General features: G+C 33.5%; 2 protein-coding genes across 3 annotated transcripts in view; both read right to left on the minus strand.

Moving 5' to 3' along the window:
• The window catches only part of LOC139090166 (uncharacterized), a 47,336-nt gene extending 44,418 nt beyond the window's left edge, over positions 1 to 2,918 (minus strand). Inside the window, exons 1-2 of one of the 2 annotated variants that reach the window (XM_070639890.1) lie at positions 2,778 to 2,918; positions 1,003 to 1,242 (exon numbers count right to left, since the gene is read on the minus strand). The gene's annotated coding sequence lies outside the window, so the exon portion shown is untranslated. Of the gene's footprint in view, positions 1 to 1,002; positions 1,243 to 2,655; positions 2,671 to 2,777 lie in introns of those variants that run through there. The other variant, XM_070639891.1, reaches the window with a different exon arrangement.
• A 2,528-nt stretch (positions 2,919 to 5,446) lies between these two features.
• LOC139090292 (uncharacterized) lies at positions 5,447 to 16,706 on the minus strand. Its single transcript, XM_070640053.1, has 9 exons — positions 16,609 to 16,706; positions 9,642 to 10,043; positions 9,451 to 9,536; positions 9,292 to 9,395; positions 9,109 to 9,235; positions 7,858 to 8,154; positions 6,412 to 6,724; positions 6,178 to 6,341; positions 5,447 to 5,649 (listed from the first exon to the last, which is right to left on the minus strand). Exons 2-9 carry the CDS (start codon positions 9,796 to 9,798, stop codon positions 5,503 to 5,505), a joined length of 1,395 nt encoding a protein of 464 aa, XP_070496154.1. The 5' UTR covers positions 9,799 to 10,043; positions 16,609 to 16,706; the 3' UTR covers positions 5,447 to 5,502.
• Between the last annotated feature and the right edge of the window lie 1,692 nt (positions 16,707 to 18,398).

The raw sequence follows: 18,398 nt of genomic DNA on the forward strand, positions 1-18,398 counted from the left end.
CACTAGTTTCGAGTGATACAAAGAAAATGAAGGTCTATATCAACCCCAAAAGGAAACCGAAACTAGATTGGCTTTCAAATTGGTAGCAGATAATTCAGCTTTGTTTCTAAGATACAGTATAGGGGATCTCAATAGCAATAACAATCCCAAGCGACACATCTTTTATTGACACTAAATCGAAGTCAATATGGAGGCCTGTCACGTGACAAAGTGTTCTTCATTTGTGTTGTTTGGGATTTCGGTTTCAAGATTTATCGAAAAATCGGCGATTGAGGAGCATAGGGGTCGATATCTCTGATTATCTATTTAATAATGTTGGTGTCAATTGCAACGATCAGTGGACGATAAGTGATCGACACCCAAGTGGACAACTTGATATAATGTCTATGGTCGACTAATGACAATTTCTCCAGGACATTTCATAAAACGTAATTAGTCGACTATAGGTCTAGTTATCAAATGAGCTTTATTTGAAGTTGTCCACTCGGGATCATAGAGATCAGTGAGTTTCGATTCAATAAGACAAAACGATCAAGATCGACATTTTTTCGAACCTAGTAGACAATACAATCAGATATTAAGAACTTGATGGTCTTAGTCACCATAAGAAACAATTCTAAACTAAACCTTTAGAAACCCCTAAATTCAATATCTTAAAAGTGAACATGAGCTAAAAAGCTATAAAATTAAAAATTTGTTAACAATTTCATTCTGTGAATCTAGACTGAATAAATAACCTTCAAGAAAAATCGGCACATAAATTTCCATCAATAAATGTTCACATTTTGCACACAAAAAAATAGTCAGCGATTCCCAATAGAAACAAAAAAAAAATTTACACACTCAAAAGTATTTTTACGTAAATTCTGTCGCATATTTTATAGAATTTTATTTTCATGACGAAGAAGTAAAAATTTATCAAAAAAAATGTGATAAAGTTTTTATGTCACAAAATATCTTTTCACTATGTGCTGCTTATCATGCAATTAATATTATATTCACCTGCATAGAATTCCTCAATGTTGTCACGAAAAATTGCTTCCTTACAGTTAAGGCTTTTATCAAATATTTTTTATAGCTCTTAAATTTCACTTTCCACAAAAATTAAATCCACTTACTTAAAGTAATAAAATATTTTATTCTTAAATTCGCTATTAGCCAAATTATTTATTATTTGCATTTTAAATCAGCATTGCTTTCTATTTTGTTTGCTTTTTCCAATCAGTTAATCCTGTTTATTAGCTGTGAATTATTTGTGTTGAAAATTGAATATTTATTCACTTTTGTGATATTTTTTACTGCTCAAATTATGTGTTGCAATCATCCCGAGCGACACAAATGAAGAATGGTCCGTCATGAAGCTATTAAGGTTCTGATTAAGGTTCTGATATATCTTCATAGCAATATGCAATGAATTCAGCATGACCATACGTAATGGCATCAATATGACCATGCGTGATGGCAACCGTATGGTCATACGCAAACGCAATGGCATCTTTATGGACATACGTAAAGGCATCCTTAAGGCAAGCCATACTTAATGGCATCAACATGACCATACGTAACGGCATCCGTATCGCCATATTTAATGACATCCATACGTAATGGCATGCATATAGCCTTAAGTAATGGCATCTTTAAGGCAAAATGTAATTACATCAACATGGCCCTAATGGTCAAACGTAATAGCATGCGAATGGTCATACGTAATGGCATCGATATGCCAGCCATTTGGCATCCACATGGACAAGGCTATCATTTGATGTTAATCAAATAGCTTTTTTGGAGCCTCAATAGCTCCGTGGTTTAGACTTCTTCATTTATGTCACTCGGGACTGATGTTTCAATTTGGGTCTGTAGAGTCGTAAAATTTAATAATTTTAGGAGTCGAATTAAGTCAGAAAAATTAACACGCTCCGAACAAAAAAGAAGCATGCTCATAATATTTAGCCCGAGCAGTACAATGCTTTTTTACCGTTAAACTCCCGATCGGCATAAGTTTTTCATGGCAGTAAAGTGATGGCTGGATGAAATCCGGATGACTTCTAAATGAAAATGGTCCCTTGAACGCCATGTGACCTCTTGACCATCATGAAAATTTGTGTCGATCGGGACTGAATAAAAATCATCCGTCACGGAGTTTTTAGGATAACTTCGCGTCTTCCGGCTAAACACACACGCTGTGCTGTTCGGGTGAGCATGATCAGTTAAGTATGAGCATAATCATTTAGACAAGTAAGAATGTCATTGTCTATCAGGCATTTGATTAAAAATTCACTGGACACTTGTTGCGCTGACTAAGCACAATCGAAAAATATTTGAGTTATTGGAAAACCCCTCAAAAAATTCCAGAGCTTATCTTAAATATATTGTGGAAAACACTCAAAATTTTTAAAAAAAATTTTATAATTAATTTGCTCAGATTTATCAATAATTGAATTTATAGGCTGATAAGACAGCTGGCAATCGTGAATTAGCTTAAGTGAATTTTTCCTCAATTTTTTAACATTGAAAAAAAAAATTCAAAACTTTGTTTTTGGCAGAGACAAATTTCACAAATCATTCAATTAAACATCCATTATCAATAAATCCATTAAGCGCCACACGGAATGAATGTTTGCATGATTGGAATTTAATATTGTTTTGATCACACACTTAGGATGGTACTGAATGACATATTCTTGCTAATCTGAATTTTTAACAATTTTTTAATGTCCATGGATTAATAAAATTGAAAATTTCATATCCAATAAGTCACAATATTCACAAAAATTCACCATTTGTCGCTATAAAAATATCTTCACATTTATTTTATAATTTATTGCACTTTTCAAGCTCTAAATAAATACACAGCTCAAATCGAGCATTTAAAACAGACAAAATAAATCAAAATACGCGCAACTGATTCCAACTTGATCGTTCCACAGATTTTTTGCAACTGAATATAAAAATAAAAAAGAACGAAACAGCATGTAGGAACGAATATGAGATGTGGTGAGTAGTCACGATTATTCTCAATCTCTTTTCGATCTCCAACATCAAGTCGTTCACTCTCAGTTTTTCATGCATGTCTCTTTCTCATTTCATTGCTATACCGGTGAATAAAAAAATCTCGTGTAATTCATGAATGAAGGCGGAAAGGAATGAAGGAAGGTGAAAAATGTTTTGATAAATATTTCTATAGCCTAGCACGATTAAAAGTCATTTCGATTATCAGTATTGTGTTGCAGTCACATTGTAAAGTATTGAAGAAATGGAAATTTAAATGTTGCTGGGGATGTTACACTAGATTTTTTACATTCAACAAGTTTGGGTGATCTAGGTTTTATCTTACATTCTAAAGGTACGTATCCAGAGCCAAGTACCATTTTATGCAAACCAAAACGTTGCTTTGCTTGGGTTTTTTGAGACAAAAATATCAATTTGACAGTAAATTTTGAAAATCCTTACTAAAAATGCAATTGGAACAACTCACCGCTTTTCATTACACTCTTACGGACTCTTGGATACCTCAAATTGAATTATTGCTGTCTTGAATAGCTATTTATGTGCTTGAATCTTTGAATTTTTAATATTTTTCTCACGAATTTAATATTTTAATGTAAACAAAACTAAACTTACCACTAGATTTTTTTCTCAACATTTTCACCACAATGTTTTCCGAAAATTGAAAAACCGTTATGATTCGAATTCATTATCATTTTTGTTAATTCTATTCAAACTTCAAACATAGATCACATGTTCTAGCAACGCTGATTCTCATCTTATTCATCATTTTCTCACGAAAAACATTCATATTTGCACGACAATATTTCAAAGTAAGCTAAAAATACTCAGATAAGACAGACGAAGGTGATCATTGACCGTGATCACTGACCGACTTAGATATCAATTAAAGTAGGACATAAATTTAATTCTGCTCTCATTTTTTCAAAGGTTTGAATAATTATCAGTTAAAGAGTCTAACCTGTATAGCACAAATCTGTTAATCGATCCAAAATCCGGTCGAATCCGAACCTAATCTTAATCCGGCTCTAAGTCATAGTAACACCCGCAAGGATCTGGATCAATTAACCGATACCTGGTATTTGGGTTACTCTCCATCATCCAAGTGACACACCCTTGCACATAATCCAAAACAAATCACGAAAGAGCCTTCAAGTGATTTTCTTAATAGTATCAATTACATGACAATTGATAGTGCAATAATACTGTAGCATTATGACATCATAATTTTTCATGTTCACAATCGATATCAACGAAAAAGGAATAAATGCAATATCAATTTCAATGTGTTAAGTATTCGTGTATTAATATGGAATAAAAAGAATTGCTTAAGGTGCAAATTATTTCCATTTTTTATCTCAAATTGTTTTGTTGCTTTTTCCTTTTTTGTGGCTTTATTTTATGGAACACAGAAGATTTTTATTTTGTATAATATGAATATGAGAAGTAAAATAATGACTGTCAATTATGTTGAACTCTTTAAGAATTCAGAATTCAAACTTTGTTTACATTTTTTAACGGTCAAATGAAATTCAAATTTTTCCGGGGTAATTTCGAATTTTTAGACATTGATTTGGAAATTTTCGACTTTAATTTCGAAATTTCGATATTCATTTCCGAATTTTTCGACATTACTTCCGAAGTTTTCGACTTTAATTTTGAAATTTCGACTTTAATTTCGAAATTTCGACATTCATTTTCGAAGTTTTCGACATTAATTTTGAGGATTTCGGCATTATTTCCGAAGCTTTCGAAATTAATTTCGAATTTTTAGACATTGATTTGGAAATTTTCGACTTTAATTTTGAAATTTCAACTTTAATTTCAAAATTTCGACATTCATTCCCGAAATTTTCGACATTCATTTTGAGGTTTTTGACATTAATTTCGAAATTTCGATATTCATTCCAAAACGAAGAAGCTATAGTCTATCTGATAGTGAATTCTGTGTCCTTTTCAGCTATGCTATCCCAATTTACACTCTGAAAGTGATTATCAATCTATTCAAAACACAAACCTCATTCACAAATCCAAATATCAATTTATGTCCTCCAAGATACAGCAACAATAATTAAATTGTCATCATTAGCTCCAATTCGAAGTAACTTATGTGTGCATTATCGACTCATTCATAAGAAATTACTGACGAACCTTCAATAACTCTTAACACTTCAATCAATTATAGCTAGTCAAACTCCGTTGACATGCAATAAAATGGCAATGACATACTCAAACGGATGTTTAATGCATTTACAATTGCACAACATTTTTATGGACATTTTTTTATTCTTTTCTCGTTCAGTCTATTTGCTGTTCAAAAGAAAAAAAAATAATGTTTTACAACGCCTAGTCAATAAGATCTACAAAGGATTTGCTCTAGAGCTGGAAGAGAAAAAGAAATTTGCATTTACATGCTAAAATTAGCGAGACATCGATGACATTCTTTTTTATGTACATTTTCTCTTCTTTATTTTTAAAAAAAAATTTAAAATTTATTTATTCAAAGCTATACCACATAGGAATTGGAGTGTTACGCGACGACAACATTGTTGCCCATTGCTCGAGATCACCAAGATCAGGCCGTATGTATACAGTACCGAGAACTATCTTCTTTCCTAGTTTTGTCTTTGTTGCTACTGTCGTCTGTATGATGCATAAAGTGTTAATTGATTGGAGTATGAGGAAGAAATGAAAAATATTGGAAATTAATATATTGATGACTGGTCATGACTTCCTTGATGTACTTGAACATTCAGGATTGGACAATCAATTCTTGGGTCCATTCACAAATTACGTGACGGAAAAAATCGAGTTTTCCCTGAGAGCGTTACGTAATCAGTGAATTGCGCCCTAACAGACAATGAGCATATTCACCAAAGTGAATTAACTATGCGAAGTAAGCATAATATGTGGATCAAACGTATTATGCGAAGTAAGCGTACTATGTGAAGTGATCGTACAATACAAAGTAAGTGTAATATGCAAAGTAAGCGTACTATACAAAGTAAGCGTACTATGTAAAGTAGGCGTCCTATGCAAAGTGAGCGAATTATGCAAAATAAACGCATTATGCAAAGTAAGCGTACTATGCGAAGTGACCTTAAAATGCTCAATTTTGTGAGCTTACTCATGAGCATGCTCATTGTCTGTTCTTGATCCAACAACCCTTACCTTTATCGACACATTTTCCAAACTCTCCTCACTATTCAATGGAATGATTAAAGTAGATTCAACTTGATTCCATCGTGCAGACAATGTCGGTACAAATAGTTCACTTTTCCACGTCTCGGAAAGAATTTCATGCTCGAATACTGTCGTCTTGAGATAAATTTGTGCTGTAAAAAATTGGAACCTTGAAATAAAAGAAATTCACGTCCAATAAAAATATTTGAAAAAATTCCTTACCTGCGTCATTCTCAAATTCTTCCTTAACTTTTATGGAACATCGCATTTTTGATGTTGTTATTTTAAGGCAAAGGCCATTAGAACTCTTTTCACGCTTTGGCTTCATGAGCTTCTTGACATTTGGAAATTTCTTAACATCACTAAGACTAAATCTGTGTTTTGTGGCGGACGACGTTTGGTCACCGGATTCGAATGGATTTAAATTTTTATCATATTTTGACACATCATTGACATCAGACTTACTTCCGGCGTCAAGAGTGTTATCACATAGTTCAAGAATTATTTCGACCTGTCCTTTTGGACTTGATGCGACCTGAAATGATTATGGAAAATGTCTATAATTAGATATGGAAAAATCTCTGCTGGTGACATTTTCACTTTTATGTTATAAATCATAACAAAATATTTTCAGTCCTCGTCTATTTTCGCGTCATGACTTGAACAAATGACAACAAAAATTGTACCTTAATTAATTTCATCCAGATGTTTCATTTTTCTCATTTACACATTTTTGATGAATTATTTTCAAATTAGACTGATGCTTTTGTCTGCTTGTGTGCCTGCCTATTGAGTAATATTAGCTAAGGTATTGTAATTGTAATTAAGAACTTCATATGGACTGTAAATTTGTGTACAAATTGAATTTTGTGTAAATATTGAAATTCAAATACAGACTGAATTTTTGTAATCAAAAAGGGCGTGAAACTATTCATAATAAATGCTATTTAAATTTCAAATGAACGTTATAAAATTCTTAGCAGTTAAAGTTGAGATAAAGTATAAGAATTGACGGAAATACATGAAAAAAGATGGAATTTGAGGAATTCTGATAGTTCATTACTTACTAAATATTTACATTTAGTCATTAATATTTTCAAAATTTATTCGACCGTTATTTTTCAAAAGGTCATTGATTTCAAATCCTTTTTGGCCGTTATATTATTTTAAATTTTTTTACATCAAAAATTCGTTTTTGTCAGCCGATAAAATTTTCAAAATTTATTTTACCGTTGTTTTTCAAAAAAATTCAATTCTTTAATTTCAAATCTTTTTCGACCGTTAAATTGTATTTCACTTTTATGCATCAAAAATGCGCTTTTGTCAGCCTTATACTCTCAGATCTTCACTAATTCCAAGTAAAATATTTATAGAAATGCATCAAAAAAACTCTTCATTTTCACATTGGAACAGCAACAAATAATGGTGAAGAAAATTTGATATGTTTACGACATGTCATTAAATGAACTTCATGTCTGAAGATGTATACGTGAAGACTAAAAATGATGTTCTGCTTTATGTTTACGATTATGATGATGAGGTAGAAAATGGTTGAAAGAAAATTAATGTCATGTGGTGAGTGTAATGTGAAAATTTTCGAGGAAGTGAAAAGCCTTCAGTCATAAAAAATGAATACTAAGTAAACTGGTCAGGTGCAGCTAAGCTTACCGATAATTTAGCATTCGATGGGACAGTTATGTCTTTTATGGGCAGCCACATCTCATTTGTAAAGAACGTTCGACTTTTTGCATTCTCCTCGAATAATTTTGGATCCAAAAAGAAAGTCACAGATCCAATATTTCTTTGAGTTTCACTCGTAGTTAATTTTGAAGCGTTCTGTTTTTCTGATGAATTTTTCGCTGATGTGAGATTAAGTGTTGTGTTGAGGATGTTGACACGGTCACGCAACATTATACTTCCTTGTCGTTTCAGTGATTTGTATGTTCCTTTGATACCTGTATATGTCTAAATGAGAAATTTATGTTAGAAATTCAGTGTCAATGTGAGATTTTTTTGGGGCAGTTTGTAAATGACGTCAAATTGAGAATTTTTAAGTTTTCGAGCTTGCAGTCAGTTTAGATTGTCATTTCATATTAAAAGACCCAAATGACATGCCACGAAAACAGCTAATCAATTTGGCAAATTTCAATTTATCCGTAAAAATCCGACAGAAATCAGCATCAATAAGCCGTCAGGTTATCTTCACGTATTTCCGACAACGCGGTGACGTAGTAATACCCTGCAACTACATTTTGATGCTGGAGATAATAACATGCAACTTTCAATTTGATCCCTTATTTTAAATTCTAGTCAAAAGTGACACATAAAAAACTCTCAAAAGTTCCCTGAATCCAGTTTCTGGTATACACATGCGACTCATTTACATTTATATCTTGAAACCTATACTTGATGCATACCCTAGGACAATGCTGTCCAAACTGTGTGTCACCAAAACATTTTGGAAATACCCTGAACTGAATGTCGTGTGCAGTATAGCTGGACGAGGATTACCACTAGGGTGTGCCTTGGTGCAAAATAGTTTGGTCAACAGTGCCCTAGGTAAAGATAAGCGTAGGTGCAATGGAAAAGTAGAAATAGGGGTACTTTATGTGAAGGTAGAGGTTTACTCAAGTAGGGATAGAGTAAGTTAGTGGTAGGGCTACTAGGAGTAGAGATAATTGAATTGAATAAGTAGGGGTATCTTGAATAGATCCAGTAGGGTCCAGGTCAATATTAATAGACCCAAATATCACAAATCAGCAAATAGATTTGACTTGTTGCCGGACTCAGTTTAAATCCGATACAAAGCTAGAGACACGTTGTCCTAATACAAGATTTTCATCAATTGCCCGACATGTGCTACTTGAGAGACCATTACGATTCCACCTAAAACACAACAGATTCCAAAAAATCACTTACTCCATTCGGAAGTTCCAGTAGAGCAATCACAGTAAAAACAACAAAAGTTCCCTTGAATAGCTTCTGCGGCAGCGACTCATTTCCATTTATATCTTGAAAGTCCCGATATTTATTCTTCATTGATGATCTAAAAATGGAAGCATCATGACTAACATGTCAAATATCATTAAGTCTAATTCTCACTTCAAGGACGATGCCATTGGAAATCGAAAACTTTCATTAAACTTTGGCCATGATGATGTCTGAATTGATGAATCAAACTTTGCAGTACCGGGAAAGAGTTTTACCTTTAAAAAAGATATTATAAGTCAATCAATCGTCAAAGTAGTTGTGCCGACTTACCTTAATCATATAGCCTTCGACTGTTTTTAATCCAAAATTTGAAGGTAAATGTCGTGCACCAATTAGATTCACTTCCAATTCGGGAACTAGAAAGAAATGAATAACAGTGATTAAGAGAAAAGCATTGACAGCATGAAGCTATAAAGTCACCAAAAAAAGCCGTTAAAATTAAAATTCAAATAAATTCTCACCACATGTATTGTCGCTTGCCGACTCATAAAGCGTAACTTTAAATCCAACAACAGGCTCAACTTTATCTTTCTCATGTCGATTGTGCTTGATAGTAGGCATACTATCTGATCGTTGATTGAAACTCACCGAGCGTGTAATTGCCTTTAATTTATTCATTTTTTCAAGTGTGCAGGAACTGATGAATGAATATATTCAATTAAGTAACTTTTTTCTCTATTTATTTCTGCAATTTGATTAAGATTGACATCAAATGTACAAACATGCACATTTGACCTTTTTTGATTGCTTATTTTATTGCTACTTTCACTGCTGCACTGCAATCATTCACAAGTTTGTTTATAAAACACTCAATTATTCTCAATTTGCCACTTTTTGCAGCTTTTGAGTGATATGTTTATTCACTGTGGATTAGAAATTTATTTTTTTTTTAAATTAATGTGAATCAGGGTGTGTTTTAGTATCATATTAGTGGCAATAATGTGACAAAAGCACTCGAAATTCAAGTATCAAGAAGAAGTGTCGAAACTTCCTAAGATTATTTTTATTAAGAAAGGTTATGAATCATAGAGGAGAAATAATGCAGTGATAACAGGAGTGTAGGCAGCTTACTAGCTTAGGAGTGGATTTATTCGTGTAGAACAGGTTGGGAGTAGTTGGCCGTATGTCTAAATATAAACTGCCTGCAATCAGCCATAAACTAAACAAATTTATAACAAAACCGTGGATTTAGATTTCTAAATTTTGACTCCAAGACTGACCAAATGTCAAACCTTCTTGTGGTATCCATTGATACTCTCAAAAACACCACTGACATCCGATATATCTACCAAGCCGTGCCAAAATAAATACGTTAAAAGGTAGTGTCAAAGCTAATCCAAATCCCCTTATCTGTAAAGTCGCAGCAACACAATCAGGCTAGTAAGTATTCCAACCGACAATTTTCGAAATCGACATGTACAAAGGAAGCAACATAAGGTTAACATGACTGAACAAAACAGAACCAGAAACAGACTAAGATGGAAAGCCTTAAGAACATTATTTCCACATAGAAATACGGTTACAGTAAGCAAGTAAATAAGTATACAGTCAACTAATCGCAACTTGTTCCACTCGAGTTAGGTTGACTTTCTGTTCATAATAAAGAGTGAACTGAATGGTTTTGAAACTTAGATAGAGCAATACAACACCGTCTAGTCGATCATGAGTTCAAATCTCGAAATATGAGATTTTAAACTTACCGGTTTTCCATATCCTGAGTGGAATAGACCACCTGAGTCGATGTGGCTCGGTAGCGGAATGGTTTCGTACTTCGGTATCTAATTATTGTGTTACCGACCAAGCGGTCTTGAGTTCGAGACTCGGAAGCAGAAATTATTTTAAAACGCGGCTCACAAACTCTTTGTGGGTTAAAGACAATAAGCTTATAATAGCGTCATCAAAGGAGAGGTTCTGATTCCGCTATAAGCTGTAGGTCAACTTAGTGCAGTGGTCTGGCGCACCCTCACTTGTTAAACAATCATTAGCCGCGAAACGCCCTAACGCAGCTATGGATCTTGGATTTCAATGATCTATCAATACCTCTAAATTGCTCGACTAATCCGCCCAGTAGAACGAGAGGTTTTTTTAAAAGTGACGTAATGTCTTCCATCCCTGCTACACCCCTGAAGTTCACTTATCTAGATCCCCTCAATTTAAAGCTTCAAAACACATTCTTTTCAAATTCAATTCAGTTTTACTGAGCAATCAAAATTCTGTCACGAGCTATCTTGAAATTGTTCGTTTCTCCTAAATTGCCTTCATGACAAATTTACTCGTTAATTTTTTCAAAACTGACAATCTGATTCTTTTGTTTCAAACAACACACAAATGTCTTTTTATTGTACTTAATTTATCAATGGCATTTTCTTTTAGTTCCAAAAAATAAAAATTAATCACACTTATTGATTTCTCACAGCAACACACACATAACATTTGTTTTCAGCGAACTGTATATTGCTCACATGTTAAGCAATTGTTTATTTACATTTATTTATTCACTTTACACACAAAATCTATAGCCGCAAACTCATAAAACTGCATCTCAGTTTTACAGCTTTAAAGCAAATAGAAAAGGTTAAACTTCAGTTTCACTGTCAGATGGAAATCATTAGAGGCTCGTATTGTGGACGAATGGGAATTGTATTGAGATTTTTAATTGGAAGTAGAATGATGCTTACTGTGGATTGTTATCGAAACGAGTGAGAAATCAAAGTCAAGGCATTCTTTGATGCATTTTTAAATGTTTTATTTAAATCATCCAGAGTGACACAAAGGAAGCAACTTGTGACTTCCATTTGGTGCTGATAAGAAGCATTTGGTGCTGGAGACCAGCGAAGCATTACTTAATTTATGTCACTCGGTCCAGATTGGCCTGTTACAGGAAAAAAACTGTATAATTTCTTATGTAATAATCCATTTGGTATTTTCTTCCAAAACCATACAAATTCTAAATTCAAAAGAAATTGTAAGGTTTTTGTCTACGACAGGTGCTTCTGTTTTGCAACTCTGACTCGGTCATTGTTAATTTGACGGGTGTAAATCGAGTAGGATTTGAACCCAAGTCCTACGATTTGGAACCGCGTGCTCCTACCACTGAGCTTTCAAGGGCTTCTACGCTTAATGTCAAAATGTCATATATAAATTATACATTTTCTGTATCTTCCTTACTAGTGCACACTCAATGATATGCCGTTGATAGGCCATTTCAATATTCACATTCCAACAAGCACTAAACACAACATTGTCATCATTAAATATCTATAGATATACATTCCATCCATAAAATCTCAATTGAATTCCCATTCGACCGCAAATAATTCTTCAATTGACACGATTTTCATTTTATATATCAACAAAAGATTTATTCCAATTTTTCAATTCGTAAATTGGCACATCACAATAGAACTGAATTCTTGAAAATTAATTCAATACAAGAGAATCTTTTAAGGCACAATAAAAATTGCTGTACTTTAAAATTATAGCTTTTCGGATGTTATATTCTATCGACAGTACTAAAAAGCTTATTTTGCACAGAAGGGGTCGTTCAGTTGTTACGTAACGGTACTTAAGGTGGGGAGGGGACGTTGTTGCCCCTCAAACAATCATGTATCAATTCTCCCACAGGAGTGCCAAAAAGTCGAGCTTTTAAAGTCAGTTACGTAACACATGAACGGCCCCCAAGGAGAGATTATGAAATAATCTTGTGTGAATTTTAATAATACATGAGTTGTTAGAGTATTACTTCTGTATTAATATTAATGCTCATGGTCATATATGTTGTTTAGATTGTGCATATGATGTAGTTAAGATTTCATATACAATAGATTGCTTTACAACTTAATGATGACAGTTACTTTAATTGCACATTCAAAATTTATTTGATAGCATTGAGTGATAAGTTGAGGTTCAGGGGTGTGTTCTGCGGCCGATTTGTCCGGTACTGGTGAGGTACGGTATGGTACTGTATAGTACAACACTGATATGGAACACTGGTACACTGGTTGTGCACTGCATCGAAGAAATCGGCCCAAGTGAGCATTTTTAAGGTACTGAGGCAACCTACACTCTAGCCTTGTTGCAGGGCCGTATTCTTGGAAAGGAGTGGGAAGGGTTTTGGATGTAGGGCGGTGGAGAGAAGGGGGTGCAAAGTTGCATGCCCCAGAAAAGTGTATCAATCCAATTTACTTAGCCACAACTTGGTTGTTTCCAATACACAAACCGAGATAGTGTGACTAGAAACAACGAAAAAGCGCCCGACTAGGCATTTCCTGGGATCGAACCAGTGTCGTTAGAGTCATTGTCCGACGCTCTAGCCACTACCCTGCTACTGCTGCTTTTTTGCTTCTTAGTGTAATACATTCCTCCATCAAATTGAAGAATTTTCCTTAAAAAAGAGCAACTTAACCTCCAAAATGTCCCCGTCCCGCTCTAAATACACCCTTGATCACTCATATATGACAAATTCACCTCATTAAAAATTATCAATTTCTTTTGAAAAAGTTCTGCACAGCACAGTCACATCAAAAACAATTTTTCAAGTATTTGCACACTTCATTGCATAAAGTACACACATTATCAGCTCATAAAAAAACAGCACAATGTACATAGTAATAAATTTTAATAAGAACAACAACACAAATTGATGATAAAATAAGCGAATTTAAACTTTTTAATGCATTATCATTGATATAAAGGAAATTCACTCGGAATTCATCTCGACTATTTAGTATACACTTTCAGACTGTCAATCGTTCACTATTCTCTCTTCTCGATTTATGAAAATAAAAAATGTTAAAAGTCATCGTGTTATTGATTGAGGGAATTAAGCGCATTTTTGCCCAGCGATCAGAATTTGGGCAAACAGACAAGCATTTGAAAATCAGTAAAAAATTGTATGAAAAATAACGGTTAAATATTTTTTGAAAATTAACGGTCGAAAAAAATTCAAAATTTCAAAGTGCTAAAAGCACGTGAATTTTTTGTATGGAAAATTGAAAAATCATTAATTAAAGCATTTAGCTATGATTTTAAGCTACCAAACTAATCGGTAAACCAGTAACTCGGAGGTACGGAGCCAATGCTTCAAACCAGAGCTCTCTACGATGTCTGGTTGCTGAGATCTCACGCCTCACCCAGTCACCCCACCAGCCAGCTAGTCAGTCAGTCAGCCAACCAGCTAGTCAGTCAGTCAATCAACCAGTTAGCCAGTCAGTCAGACAATCAGCTAGCCAGTCAGTCAGTCAGTAAGCCCGACAACCAAACAAAGTGTATTCTTAATTGCCCATTTTTCTCAAAAATGGAACTAAAAACTCCTCTGCTATTGACTTTTTTTATTAGTAAGTTTCTACTTCTTCCATCTCTTTTCTTCTTATTCATCGATTTGTTAATTGATGGTCGCAATACAATTCAGATTTGTTGGTTGACAGACTCTTTTTTTATTATTTCTTTTCTTTCCTCTTGAGTATCATCGTCTCTCTAGCTCAATAATGAACTCGATCACCCACACACAAAATATTCATGTGTATTTTCAACTCAGTCAAGCATGGACAAAAAATAATTCATTTTTTAATTTATTGGAAGAAATTTTTTATTTTAGTTAGTTCCAATTTTTTCATTGTGGAAAGCATGGAAAATTCACTTTTAATAGTCAACGAGGCATGAAGACTTTATGATGAAATTGGTGGTTGACAGTGTTGTTGAATTAGGTGTCTAGGTCAAATGCATATGATTAGTATTGATGAAAATTGACTAAAATTATACTTTAATCAGAATTGAATGTTTACAGCCAGGATCTCTGTTCTAATCTTGCACAGACAGCGTTTTCGAGAGCGAAACCAAGCCGGAATAGAACAAGTTGATTAATCAATCCAAAATTCGACACCAGACTGGCTTGACTCTGGCCTGATACTGAATTTAAACCAAGTTTGACATCAAGTCAGAGTCAGCATGGACCAGATTTTTGATCGAATAATCGGGAATCCTTTTCAATCTCGGTCCCGAAATTTGGCAAAACAGAGACTTCGGAAAACCCTGCTATTTAGATCAGTGACTTCTCAAACTTTTTTTAATAATAGTAAACCAGATTTGGCATGATTCCACTTTTTTTGGAGTCCAGACTCCAGTGGAGGCATCTTCATATTTGATTCCTGCGTACTCACAAAAAACCACATATTAAGTGTAAAAGAGCTCGAGGTCGACTCCTATTTTGTATGCAGAAGTCGATTCAAGTCGACTCAATATAAAATTCAAGTTGACTTCGAGCTCTGGACTGACAATTTCGTGTGTCACCATACTATTTGAGACACACTGCTGTACCATGGAGCATAGTGTGAGAAACACTGATTTAGCTTTAGATACTAAGAGGCTACAAAAGATATTGTAGTATTTTAGATACGGAAACAACTATTTGTACGCCTAATAGCAACCTAATAGTATATGACTGTCTCTATAAATAGAATTTCACATATCTTAGCATCCGCTATTTTGATAGCCTTGTTCAAAATTCGATAAGGTTTTAGATCAGTGTTATCCAAACTATATGTCACGGCACACTAGTCTGATCCGAAATTTTATGGAATTAAGTACCAAGATAAGATTGTCTTAGATAGTCTCTTAGAAGGAACAGGACGAAAAATCCAAATTTTTTGACTCAAATAAAGAACCAGGCTCAAATCTAAACAACATATCATTTTTGTATAGTCTGCCTTCTGGTGCACATGTACTACAAATAAATCAACTTTATAACATGCCTCAATCACTTAAAAAGCCACAAAACAACACTGCCACTTGATTTATTGAACAATATTGATACTTTTGATATAATACATCTTTTAAAACAGCCAACTGTCTGCATCAATTGTCTCTTTTCGATTCTCGGAAATTGTCACCATAGTATTTACTATATTCGCATGATTACTTTCATACCGGTCACTCGAAACGTTTAAGACAAACTAATTGACATCAGTATAAAAAAAACGGAACATATACGCATAAGCACGAGAAAAGCATAAATGAATGAACATTTAACGAGTTTGGATATTTATAGCAGCGTCATCAATGTTTTTAATTGATTCATGTAAGGGACTATTTATAGAATCTTTATCGTGGAAGGGGCACAACTTCAGAGAATATTATCGATTGACTATTTTACACAAAATTCATCACTGCTGTCCAGAGTTGCAAAATGGACATTTGTCGTACACAAAAACCGTACCTGTCATTTGTAGGTATGAAAAAACCGTACAAATTTCAAGAAATTGTAATTTGTATGGTTTTTGTACAATTTCTTGAATATTTTCAAAACCATACAAATGTTCAAGAAATTGTATGGTTTTTGTCTATGACAGGTGCCTGTTTGCAACTCTGCTATCATCATAGTCATCACTCATTGCCACTAATAATCCTAAAAAAACTGTTAATTAACTTTACACTATCCACGGTTATGACGACATCTTGACACCAACAAAAATGATTATTATATCCACAAAAAAAATAAGTTTCGACTTTACCGCACGACTGAAAGTTCTCAACTGCAAAAATAATATTGTGTTTATTCACACATGAGGAGAGGAGAAAAAAAGTAATTCACACTTTGCAGCAAATGAGAATTGTTATCGGGAGACAAACACTAATTTAAAAAATATTTATATATATATACCTAAACGTAATGTGTATCAACGATAAGATAAGTTTTTAGTTTCAGTCTGTTGCTGTTTAAATAATGAGATATACACAAATAAAATAGAAATATCCAGGTTCAATGTGAATGAATGTTTTTTTAAAAAAGAGAGATTAGATCAGCTGATATACTTAGAATTATCTAAATTCCCTTAGTCAGGGTTAAAATCCTCTTGAAATGAACATTATCTGCTAATGGGTTGGGATTATTATGGAGAAATGTGACCTTGTGATATTTACTAGCTTTCATTTATTGCATCATGGAGTTTTTTAGAGAATTTTTGTATAAAAGGCAGCTTAGTGAAGCACTTTGTCTGGTTGTTCGGTCTGCTGCTGTTAAATTCTGTCGTTAGATCAGTTTTATTGAGTTGTTTTCGCATCACAAAGTCTTAAATCTTGTAATTATTCCTAAATTCTACAATTTCATTCACATTTCATTTGTAAACATACCTGAAGTTGGCTGCGAATGTTAAATTTTACTAGAAAATTTGAATTTCGAATAACCGTTGCAAATATTAATGAATTCCTGATCGCTGGGACAAAAATGCGATGTAGAATGTAAAAATTGGTCGAAATCAGCAGTCACGGAGCCACAAGGCCAACTTCGCGACTTATCGTTGATACGACGACATAGTGGTGCCCTAGTGAGCACGTTGTACTGTTTGGACATCTTGATGACGACAATAAGACTTTTTTGGATACCTCAAACATTTCTATCAATTAGACCATTATTGTTGCTGTATATCTAAGTGATTTCGCAATGCAATTACACTTATGTCATTTTTTTAGGGAAGTGAATAATCAGTAATGGATTGATAAGAAGAGATCGATAGTGTAAGACCACTAATAATACACACATTATGTCATGTTATGGAAGCAGATTGAAGTTTGTGCTTTATAAAGGGTTAGCTTCGTGTAATCCTTAATTAAAGCTATACTTTTCAGCCTTGAATATTTTAATGACAATTGTGGTATAATAATTAACTTCTCATTAAGTACTATGAATCATTGCGAGTTTTTGTTTACCTACTTTGAAATGCTATTGTCACTGATAACAACCGCGAACGGTTAACTTGTAGAATTTTTGCGATGACAATTTTTCGTACTTAATTGTTGTTTTTTTTGTTCTTGGTATATTTATGAAAATGGCACTTCTATTGCAATCGATTCAGTTGCATAAGCATAGTATAACTATTGAATTAAATCTTAAATAGTTTGCGAAAACTTTCAAAAATTAGGATAAATCGATCAAAAATCATGATAATTTAATTAACGATTAATCAAAATTTGAATTTTAACTAACTTTTTAAATTTGAACAAATCATGTTCTAAAGTTTGTACTAAAAGCTCAGTGTAAACAAAAAACAGAAAATTGATTAAAATTAAATTAAATTAAGTGAATAAAGGAGGAAACCGTAGACAACTCGGATGTTAAGCTACATTGTGAGTTTGTTGTTAATCAGAAGTCAACAGGAGGTCAACTAGGTATGTTTCTAACTTCAAATTTGAATTTTTCTCATCTTTAAAATTTCTATTGTAAC

This window comes from Chironomus tepperi, unplaced genomic scaffold (assembly GCF_022539635.2).
Source record: "Chironomus tepperi strain 1889 unplaced genomic scaffold, CSIRO-AGI_Ctep_v1 contig_217, whole genome shotgun sequence".
Taxonomy (NCBI): Eukaryota; Metazoa; Arthropoda; class Insecta; order Diptera; family Chironomidae; genus Chironomus; species Chironomus tepperi.